This window comes from Lethenteron reissneri, unplaced genomic scaffold (assembly GCF_015708825.2).
Source record: "Lethenteron reissneri isolate LAM-NWPU_2019-01 unplaced genomic scaffold, ASM1570882v1 scaffold_1488, whole genome shotgun sequence".
Lineage (NCBI taxonomy): Eukaryota > Metazoa > Chordata > Hyperoartia > Petromyzontiformes > Petromyzontidae > Lethenteron > Lethenteron reissneri.
The window spans coordinates 123,853-135,617 of NW_026891210.1; the positions used below are offsets into that span (position 1 = coordinate 123,853).

General features: G+C 48.9%; 1 protein-coding gene across 1 annotated transcript in view; it reads right to left on the reverse strand.

Annotated features, from left to right (window-relative positions):
* The window catches only part of LOC133362455 (RNA polymerase-associated protein RTF1 homolog), a 40,607-nt gene extending 34,225 nt beyond the window's left edge, over positions 1–6,382 (reverse strand). Inside the window, exon 1 of the mRNA XM_061581403.1 lies at positions 6,085–6,382. Coding sequence (XP_061437387.1) covers positions 6,085–6,162 — 78 coding nt within the window. The 5' untranslated portion in view covers positions 6,163–6,382. The remainder of the gene's footprint in view (positions 1–6,084) is intronic.
* Positions 6,383–11,765: the final 5,383 nt, after the last annotated feature.

Below are 11,765 nucleotides of genomic sequence, written 5' to 3' on the forward strand. Positions count from 1 at the left end.
CAGAGGTCACTTGAGGGATCAGAGGTCACTTAGAGGGATCAGAGATCACTTAGAGGGATCAGAGATCACTTAGAGGGATCAGAGATCACTTAGAGGGATCAGAGGTCACTTAGAGGGATCAGAGGTCACTTAGAGGGATCAGAGGTCACTTAGAGGGATCAGAGGTCACTTAGAGGGATCAGAGATCACTTAGAGGGATCAGAGGTCACTTAGAGGGATCAGAGGTCACTTAGAGGGATCAGAGGTCACTTAGAGGGATCAGAGGTCACTTAGAGGGATCAGAGATCACTTAGAGGGATCAGAGATCACTTAGAGGATCAGAGTCACTTAGAGGGATCAGAGGTCACTAGAGGGATCAGAGGTCACTTAGAGGGATCAGAGGTCACTTAGAGGGATCAGAGGTCACTTAGAGGGATCAGAGGTCACTTAGAGGGATCAGAGGTCACTTAGAGGGATCAGAGGTCACTTAGAGGGATCAGAGGTCACTTAGAGGGATCAGAGGTCACTTAGAGGGATCAGAGGTCACTTAGAGGGATCAGAGGTCACTTAGAGGGATCAGAGATCACTTAGAGGGATCAGAGATCACTTAGAGGGATCAGAGATCACTTAGAGGGATCAGAGGTCACTTAGAGGGATCAGAGATCACTTAGAGGGATCAGAGGTCACTTAGAGGGATCAGAGATCACTTAGAGGGATCAGAGATCACTTAGAGGGATCAGAGATCACTTAGAGGGATCAGAGATCACTTAGAGGGATCAGAGATCACTTAGAGGGATCAGAGATCACTTAGAGGGATCAGAGATCACTTAGAGGGATCAGAGATCACTTAGAGGGATCAGAGATCACTTAGAGGGATCCGAGATCCTTAGAAGGGATCGAGATCACTTAGAGGGATCAGAGATCACTTAGAGGGATCAGAGATCACTTAGAGGGATCAGAGATCACTAGAGGGATCAGAGATCACTTAGAGGGATCAGAGATCACTTAGAGGATCAGAGATCACTTAGAGGATCAGAGATCACTTAGAGGGATCAGAGATCACTTAGAGGGATCAGAGATCACTAGGAGGGTCAGATCACTTAGAGGGATCAGAGATCACTTAGAGGGATCAGAGATCACTTAGAGGGATCAGAGATCACTTAGAGGGATCAGAGATCACCGTAGAGGATCAGAGATCACTTAGAGGATCACAGGATCAACTTAGAGGGATCAGAGATCACTTAGAGGGATCAGAGGTCACTTAGAGGGATCAGAGATCACTTAGAGGGATCAGAGATCACTTAGAGGGATCAGAGATCACTTAGAGGGATCAGAGATCACTTCGAGGGATCAGAGATCACTAGAGGGATCAAGATACTTAGAGGGGATCAGAGATCACTTAGAGGGATCAGAGATCACTTAGAGGATCAGAGATCACTTAGAGGGATCAGAGATCACTTAGAGGGATCAGAGATCACTTAGAGGGATCAGAGATCACTTAGAGGGATCAGAGATCACTTAGAGGGATCAGAGTCACTTAGAGGGATCAGAGATCACTTAGAGGGATCAGAGATCACTTAGAGGGATCAGAGATCACTTAGAGGGATCAGAGATCACTTAGAGGGATCAGAGATCACTTAGAGGGATCAGAGATCACTTAGAGGGATCAGAGATCACTTAGAGGGATCAGAGATCACTAGAGGGATCAGAGATCACTTAGAGGGATCAGAGATCACTTAGAGGGATCAGAGATCACTTAGAGGGATCAGAGATCACTTAGAGGGATCAGAGATCACTTAGAGGGATCAGAGATCACTTAGAGGGATCAGAGATCACTTAGAGGGATCAGAGATCACTTAGAGGGATCAGAGATCACTTAGAGGGATCAGAGGTCACTTAGAGGGATCAGAGGTCACTTAGAGGGATCAGAGATCACTTAGAGGGATCAGAGATCACTTAGAGGGATCAGATGTCACTTAGAGGGATCAGAGATCACTTAGAGGGATCAGAGATCACTTAGAGGGATCAGAGATCACTTAGAGGGATCAGAGATCACTTAGAGGGATCAGAGATCACTTAGAGGGATCAGAGATCACTTAGAGGATCAGAGATCACTTAGAGGGATCAGAGATCACTTAGAGGGATCAGAGATCACTTAGAGGGATCAGAGATCACTTAGAGGGATCAGAGATCACTTAGAGGGATCAGAGATCACTTAGAGGGATCAGAGATCACTTAGAGGGATCAGAGATCACTTAGAGGGATCAGAGATCACTTAGAGGGATCAGAGATCACTTAGAGGGATCAGAGATCACTTAGAGGGATCAGAGATCACTTAGAGGATCAGAGATCACTTAGAGGGATCAGAGATCACTTAGAGGGATCAGAGATCACTTAGAGGGATCAGAGATCACTTAGAGGGATCAGAGATCACTTAGAGGGATCAGAGATCACTTAGAGGGATCAGAGATCACTTAGAGGGATCAGAGATCACTTAGAGGGATCAGAGATCACTTAGAGGGATCAGAGATCACTTAGAGGGATCAGAGATCACTTAGAGGGATCAGAGATCACTTAGAGGGATCAGAGATCACTTAGGATCAGAGATCACTTAGAGGGATCAGAGATCACTTAGAGGGATCAGAGGTCACTTAGAGGGATCAGAGATCACTTAGAGGGATCAGAGATCACTTAGAGGGATCAGAGATCACTTAGAGGGATCAGAGATCACTTAGAGGGATCAGAGGTCACTTAGAGGGATCAGAGGTGGCTCTGTGATCGTAGTACACGATATCGCTTCTACAGGGCTGTTCTCTAACGCAAGTGAATCGTACTGCTCTGCAAGATATAATTAAAAGGGGTTTTCGCCTTTTTTCTGGCAATAAAACTGAAACCTTTTTACAAGGATTTATGTCTGCATTAACCACAATACTTGCAGTCAACATGCAAACAAAAAACATACTATGATAATATATGCATTGTCCTTGAAACTAATTGGTCCACACCAAGTTTTTGTTTGCATTTTGACTGCAAGTATTGTGGTTAATGCAGACATGAATCCTCGTAAAAAGGTTTCAATTTTGTTGCCAGAAAAAAGGGGAAAAACCCTATTATTATATTTTGATACTGGCAAAGGAGGTCTAATGATGATGCTCTGCAAGAGTTCGGAAGGGCTTTTTCGTCTCATGCCATGACTTCGATTGCTCATAAGGTGTATATATGGGAAATTGAAGACAAGCGACTGCGCTATTGTGGCCATGAAACACAAACTAGAGTAAACCAATGTAGCCTGCGATCCTTCAACGGAGAAATAGCAAAGCTACCAAGAACTCTCTTGAAGCCCTCTCGTGCCAAGCAGTCCCTCAACATTGCCAATTATCTCCTGAACATATTGCCATAGGCAAGAACAGAATTGGGGGGGAAAACAGCTAAAAAACACCAGGTGAGGGACTGTTGGGATGTAACTATTTCAGCTGTTGTCGTTTTTGCTGTTTGCTTTTCTCCATCCAAACTCTGAAACTGAACAGTGTATCCACTCATGAATAACTAGGCGATTGCCCACGATTATATGTACACATTACGTAGGGGCTTAAAGAGATCGACCTTGAGGAAGAATTCTACTCGTAGATAACCTTTCAGGTTGCATAGGTAGATTGTCATTCAATACTAGCAGGCTCCGAACTAAAATAACAATTCAAACGTATATATCGTCTACAACTCTAAATACAAAAACAGAAAGACATTTAAATTCGGCCCCAAAGTTTGCACAAGAAGACGGAAGGAATAAACTCAGGAATATGACGTCTGCAGGCGGTGGACGCGGCGACTAACATTGCGCATATCAAACTAAAAATAACAAAACAAAAACACGAGCGGGGCACATCCGAGCACGAACACCGCTGCAACCCCCCCCCCCCCCTACATCCGACGGCCGAGGAACACAACGCATCTGTACATTGTGCATTTTCCCACCGACTGTCAAAACAATACGAGCTGTCCATTCCACACCCATCCAGCGTGATGGGTACCGTGGCCTAGCTTGCGCACATCACAAGAGTGAACACATTTGAGATTCATGATGACTACGATCCTCCGGCTAGAGGTTAAAATGTCTCACTTTCAAAGAAAAAGTTTCATGTATTCTACAATGCATTTACATTTTGATTTAAAGCTTTCGTGACTGCAGGGATTCATATTCTTGGTTCTTCATCACACCTGATGATGATTGCTTGTGTTGCAGTCGAAACGTCGTGAGAATTTTATTGTTTTATATTAATATTATTTTATTATTTCGCTTCTACGTGACTTTACCGAAAGAACCAAGAATATGAACGCATTTACAGTAATTCCAAAAGCATTTAATTCGTGAAAAAAGCAAAACTTAAATGAAGCAAGTTTATTTTGAAATTATTCAACTGCTTTAATCCACCTACAACACGGAATATGGCAACATACCGAGTAATCATTATCATCCCCCATGCTCTATTTGCTGCTGGATGAAGGACTCACCACCCTGCCACAATCCCTCATGGTCCTGCATTGCAAGTCACAGCAAGCCCCACCGATCAGCTGCTGCACAGGGAGCTGCTTTTACGGCTCCATCTTCACTGCGATTGTCTCCTTTAGGACGCGTTTCCCTCCTGTCTGGTATGTTTTAAAGCATTTGCTCACTGGTCTAAGTGTCGCTAGGGCAGTGTTTGTTTACAAAGCATCTGCTGAAGAGACGCAAAATGCCAAAACAAGTCAGTGTTCTTTGTAAAATTAAAAATGCTGACTACGTAGGGTGCGCAAACAGTTCAACATACGTGCATCTAGTTTAACACGTGGCAGGCTTTCGCGATCAATATTATTCATAATCAACGTTTTTGGGTTTAGATCGCGTTATTTATAAATGTGTCGTAACCCTCCACCACCCGACACGGCCAATCAGCAAAAAAAGTGTCCCGTTGACAAAAGACAAATAGTTCACTGCTTTAGCCCATCGGTGTGTTGAAGCGTGAAACCACAACATTTACAACACACCGGTGGGCTAAAGCAGTGAACTATTTGTCTTTTGTCAACGTGACACTTTTTTGCTGATTGGCCGTGTCGGGTGGTGGAGGGTTACGACACATTTATAAACAACGCGATCTAAACCCAAAAACGTTATGAATACGTGCATCTAGGCCAAACGAATGACTGCCATAAACATATGCCGTGAAGTTACAGGGGCCAAGCTATCACTTGTGAAATGCGGGTAAAGATATCGGGCACTATTTACGTGGCGTTTCTCTGTTTGAGGTTCTCAGATGCTCCCTAAGAAGACATTCACAACTCCGCTGGAGGACAGCGTGCACACACATTTCATTGTACAGTACACTACTGTACTGCATCACTCCTCCCCTTCTTTTAGTTCCGACCCGGGACCTATCTATACTTAGGATTAATATGCGACCCTTTGAGCCACGCTGGTATCTTATATGCCGTGTTTAATACTCGTGGGGTTAGCATGAGCCATGGTCAAACCACTGCTGGATGATGATGATGAATGGCTTCCGAAAGCTGTCGCGGGATAAAAACGCACTGCACATGTTCATCACGGCCAAACACAGCACGATCAAAGTTGTACCGCAGTTTAGCCAAGCCTTAATGCAGTTCATTGAATTGTGCGAGGTCATACAAACTTGTGCGGGGTGTTGGCAAGACGACGTGCGTGTAATTGCAGGCACAGTAATGCAATGTCCAACACATGTTCACGTAGAGGCTGGACCGGGTTTTGGCTTTAAGCCTCGATGGCGAGAGACGCGAGTTCAACTCCGGGCTCCTCCTGCGGCGTTAACTCAGCCCATCATCATCATCATCCATCCGTAGTCAATGTTGTTTTGGTACAGCCCCACTTTGGGGTTTAGGGGTATGGGGTTAGGGGTTATGGGTTTAGGAACGTGGGATCCCACCGCCGGCTGTGGGTTTGCCAACAGGAGGCGAGCATTGCCTCAACGCTCGTTTGAGACACGAACAACCCACGTAAGGCTGCGTTAGAACACACACACACTACGCTCGGAGGGTAGGGAAGTGGGGGGTGTAGAGAGACAAAGACGGCCGGCGGTGGGCCCAACAATCACTAACCGCGTCCATGCTCTCGTCGCTGCGGCTGTCGTCGCTATCCGAGTCGATCACGACCCTTCCTTTTCTCTTTTTCACCATCTTTACGCCGTTCGTTGTTTTCGTCGACGTCGCCGTCGTCGCTGCTGCTGCCGTTTAACCTCGCTGGCTTTCTATCGGCGTGCGGTTAATTAGCGGCGGCGGCGGGAGGAGGAGGAGGCGGAGGGGATTAATGAAGCGTCAGACAGCGACGAACGACGCGATCCGATGCCCTCTCGCTCGCTCGCTCTCTCTCCCCGGCCCTTTCGCGCCCAAGCTTTGCCGTTCTTCCCTGATGACGTCACTGCCGTTTGGAAATCGCAGCCCGCATTGGCGATGCGCGCGCGCGCGCCGATTGGCCCCGGGGGGTGGGGTTGGTGGGGGGGGCGCGTGGGCCAATCGCGTGCGCGAATAAGCGCGAGGTGGGGGGGAGGGAGGTTGTTGGGACGGGTTCCTATGCGCGCTAGGAAATTAAATCGAATGCACGCGGCTCGTTGGTCACGTGACCGTTCCTATTCCGTATCAATACTGGACCTGGTCTACGGAAAGCGCGGTGGGGTGGTGGAGGGGGGGTGGCAGGGACGGCCCGCGGTCACGTGCGCGTTTGGTAAATCGACCCGCGTAAACACGCAAACTCCCATTCCGTTCGTCATTGACATTCGTAGAAGGGCCACGGCGCGAAACGTTGATTACGGCACGGTACAAAAGTGAAAATTCGAGTGAATTGTGTCATCGAAAATGCCTGCATTGTACTTTAATTTTACACAGTTGTTGAATGCAGATTCAAGGGCTAAAAAATTAACCCGTAAAAACAGTTTTTCACTATAAATCCTTTATATGCGTGGCGGCTAGAGTCCTCTCGTCCTCTGGCTTGAGATGGCTGCCACCTATGGGTCAGATGATTGCCTGCCACCATTAAGCAATTAGTAATTAAATATACAAAAAAATTTCCTAAAAAGTGTAACATTTTGGAACAAAAATTTTTTCACGAAAATAAATTGTCACACACAACGAGTCTGTGTGCAAAATGTTAGCTCAATTGGATCACGGGAAGTGGGTTAAAAAACGACCGAAAGATTTGCACGGTCGTAAGCGCGCAAGCAAGTGAACTTAATATAAAGGATTAAAAAATATCCAAGCGGCCAGCAAAATGCAGTACGAATAACTGTTTAAATACCGTAGATATAAGTTTACACGTTTCTTGAATTTCGCAAGGTTATTATAACAGCTTCGGGAAAAAAAGAGATGATGGGAGGGAATTCTTAACCGGATCAGAGCAAGGGAAGAAGCATAAATCAGAATCATCATTGCGACTGGAGGAATCCGATGAGCTCTGAAGCTCTTTCACATGTTCACTATGGCGGGGTCAACAATGCAGCATGGGCGGGTCAGCAGAAAGAGATGTGTTGTGTGACCTGCAGTGGGCTTAGTGGGCCAGTGACTTGAGTGAGTGACTGAGTGGGTGAGTGACTTAGTGAGTGAGTGACTTAGTGGGTGAGTAACTGAGTGGGTGAGTGACTTAGTGGGTGAGTGAGTGAGTGAGTGACTAAGTGGGTGAGTGAGTGACTTAGTGGGTGAGTGAGTGAGTCACTGGGTGAGTCACTGAGTGGGTGAGTGAGTGACTTAGTGGGTGAGTGAGTGATTGAACAGGTGAGTGACTTGAGTGGGTGAGTGACAGTGGGTGACTTAAGTGATTGAGTGGGTGAGTGACTGGGTGGATGAATGATTGAGTGGGTGAGTGACTGAGTGGGTGAGTGAGTGATTGAATGGGTGAGTGACTTGAGTGGGTGAGAGTGGGTGACTTGAGTGATTGAGTGGGTGAGTGACTGGGTGGATGAATAATTGAGTGGGTGAGTGATTAAGTGGGTGAGTGACTAAGTGGTAGAGTTATTGAGTGGGTGAGTGACTTGAGTGGGTAAGTGACTGAGTGAGTCACTGAGTGGGTGAGTTTTGCTGTGACCACTGGATGAAAAAAAACCCAGCCAATTTAGACCGAGTCCTCGACATGGATTGAAGAATCAACGAGTGAAATTAATGGCAACAATAACTAGGTTAGTAGCGATGTTAAGAATCAATGAGGCGACTGACCCCTGATAAGCTAGTGAATCGGTGAGCTTTGGTTCATCAATCAATGTGGCCAATCTCCGTGGAATTCCACTAAGTGCAGTGGTTTGAGTATCCAGCAGGAATCTCATAAGACAAATCGTAACACAACGCCTTTTAAAATGTTCCATCGATTAGTTTGTTCAACAGAGGCAAACGCGCGTGAAAGCCACAGCAACAACGCTGCTGTGGCTTGCGCCGCATAGGGGCCGTCCATAAATGACGTCACGCGATTTTGGACGTTATTTGACCCCCCCCCCCCTTCGTCACACGGCGTCACAAAAAGTCAGACCCCCCCCTCAAATATGACGTCACAAAGCTCTGCCATCCCCCCCCCCCAAATAAAATATAAAACATGCTTCAAATCGCTTTAAACTATTGTCATTGTAATGCGTATTTAATGTGGCGCTGCACTCTGATGTTGTAGAAGACATTTATTAAAAAGTCAATTTAATTAAGTAGAACATGTTGTCTATATTTGTTTAAAGTTGCTTTTTGATGTGACGTCACAAATGTCTCACCCCGCCCCCCCTCTAGGTGCGTGACGTCATTTATGGACGGCCCCATAGCGAAAGCTGCCAGAAGGGGTCCCTTCTGAATTGGTGATAAACAAAAAAGTTTTTATTTTTGCCAGGTAAAGCCCACTGATCTATATGAGTATTTTTTTACAAGCGACCTGGCCACAATTGATAGCCGAGTGAAGAAAGAGGCTTATGTGGAAATGCTTAGCAGCCAAAAACCTGAGGACCTGGAGAAAAACCCATGCGACCACTGGGAGAACATGCAAACTCCAAACATATAAACGTTAGGATCGGGGCCGAACCCATACCAGTCGAGGTAGTGAACATCTTGCCACCCTAGCATTGGCAGTGATGCACAAACACAAATAGAACAATAGTCAATATCACTGCCTTAAAAGAAAAAAATACACAAAGCTTCGGCAATTGCCCGAAAAAGTGCCAAAGCACAAGGTGTTTTGAAAGAAGGACCATTGCCCGAAACGTCGCCTGTTTACATGCGTTCCCTATTAAGGCCACACACACTCACAACGTTATCGACACATGTGTTGCGTGTTTTGTTATTCATACGTATACAGAAGCACGCTTTTATTTAAATTAAATCTCTACTCATTCAATTCCCAGGGTTTTACCATCCCTTCTAGATTTGAAGCTTTCGTGACTGCAATGATTCATATTCTTAGGTTTTTTTCGGTAAAGTCACGTAGGTAAAAAATTTAAATTAATAAAAGTAAAATAAAAATAAAATAAAAATCACGACGTTTCGGAGGCAACACAAGCTTCCGTCTGCATGTGTATCAAGTAACATCTATCGTGCTGTGACGGTTCCACTTGAAGACGGAAGCTTGTGTTGCCTCCGAAACGTCGTGATTTTAATTTATTTCTATTAATTTTACTAAAAAATGTTTTTACCTACGTGACTTTACCGAAAAAACCTAAGAATATTTTACCATCCCAGTTTACAATCAGCCCAGCGGCCTCCAACCCCCTCGACCCCCGTTGGCCACAGCTGAGACAAATGAACAAACGGAATGGGGAAAGGCCCCCACCCCCGCCCCCCCCGCCCCACCCTCGCCCCGCCCACAACCGCCCAAGCCCCGCCCCCCACCCCCCACCGGCCCCCCCCCCGCCCCACCCTCGCCCCGCCCACAATCGGCCAAGCCCCGCCCCCCACCGGGCCCCCCCGGCCCACCCCCGGCCTCACCCCGGGCCCCCCCCCACCCGGAAGAGCTGCCACCGAGCGAATCAGCACGCATCGAAACGCGTCGGGGTTGTGGGGCGCGGGGGGGGGGGCGTGCAAGCTTCGCCCCCCCACGCCCCACGAACGAATCAGTCGTCACGCGAAACAAGAGTTTCCTTCACCGCTTGCGCAATTTGCGAACGCTACACGCCCCGAGGGCGCCCGTCCAATCGGCGCGCTGCTCGCACGCAGTGCAACTCGGGGCCCCGGGGGCATTCTGCGATGTTAAAGCTCGCAGCCGTTGCGACTGCACGGGGCGCGTTCCTGTGATTATTGGAGCCGTGCAGCCGTGTGGGAGACGTCGTGCGGGGAGGAGGTTGAGTGGACGAGGTTTGGTGGACGAGGTTCGGTGGACGAGGTTTGGTGGACGAGGTTTGAGGCGGTGATTGACGGGGCGAGTAGGAGAGAGGATGAGCGCCGCCACGGCGCCACGGATCGCGCTGAGCAGCGAGGAGTTCACGGACAACGGAGTCGTCAGCCTCACCTCCATCGAGCAGGCGAGCAGAGATGGGAGAGTGGTGGTGGTGGTGGAGAGACGGGGAGAGGAGAGATGGGAGGGTGGTGGTGGTGGTGGAGAGATGGGAGAGTGGTGGTGGTGGAGAGACGGGGAGAGGAGAGATGGGAGGGTGGTGGTGGTGGAGAGACGAGGAGAGTGGTGGTGGTGGTGGAGAGACGGGGAGAGGAGAGATGGGAGAGTGGTGGTGGTGGAGAGACGGGGAGAGGAGAGATGGGAGGGTGGTGGTGGTGGTGGTGGAGAGACGGGGAGGGGAGAGATGGGAGAGTGGTGGTGGAGAGACGGGGAGAGGAGAGATGGGAGGGTGGTGGTGGTGGTGGAGAGACGGGGAGGGGAGAGATGGGAGAGTGGTGGTGGTGGAGAGACGGGGAGAGGAGAGATGGGAGGGTGGTGGTGGTGGTGGAGAGACGGGGAGGGGAGAGATGGGAGGGTGGTGGTGGTGGTGGAGAGACAGGGAGGGGAGAGATGGGAGAGTGGTGGTGGTGGAGAGACGGGGAGAGGAGAGATGGGAGGGTGGTGGTGGTGGAGAGACGGGGAGAGGAGAGATGGGAGGGTGGTGGTGGTGGTGGAGAGACGGGGAGGGGAGAGATGGGAGAGTGGTGGTGGAGAGACGGGGAGAGGAGAGATGGGAGGGTGGTGGTGGTGGTGGAGAGACGGGGAGAGGAGAGATGGGAGGCTGGTGGTGGTGGTGGTGGAGAGACGAGGAGAGATGGGAGAGTGGTGGTGGAGAGACGGGGAGAGGAGAGATGGGAGGGTGGTGGTGGTGGAGAGACGGGAGAGTGGTGGTGGAGAGATGGGAGAGTAGTGGTGGTGGAGAGACGGGGCACCTACAAAACTGGCGTCCGGTGTCCCTCCTGAACACCGACTACAAAATATTGACGAAGGCTCTCTCCCTGCGACTGAAAGGGGTGATTGCACAAGTCGTAAACAGGGACCAGTCCTACACCATCCCCGGACGATCCATCCACGACGGCATCTTCCTGGTCAGAGACCTCATCGCGATGTCCCAGAGGTTGGGCATCCCAATCGCGTTTCTGGCCCTTGACCAGGAAAAGGCTTTTGACAGAGTGGACCACAAATACCTGCTGGGAACCCTCAAGGCCTTTGGTTTTGGAGATGGGTTTGTCCGAACGATCCGCCTACTCTACACCAAGGCGGAGTGCATGATCAAGATCAACGGCACCCTCACTGCCCCTGTCAAATTCGACCGAGGAGTGAGACAGGGATGCCCATTGTCGGGCCAACTTTATGCACTGGCATTAGAGCCTTTCCTGAATCTCATAAGGCGGAG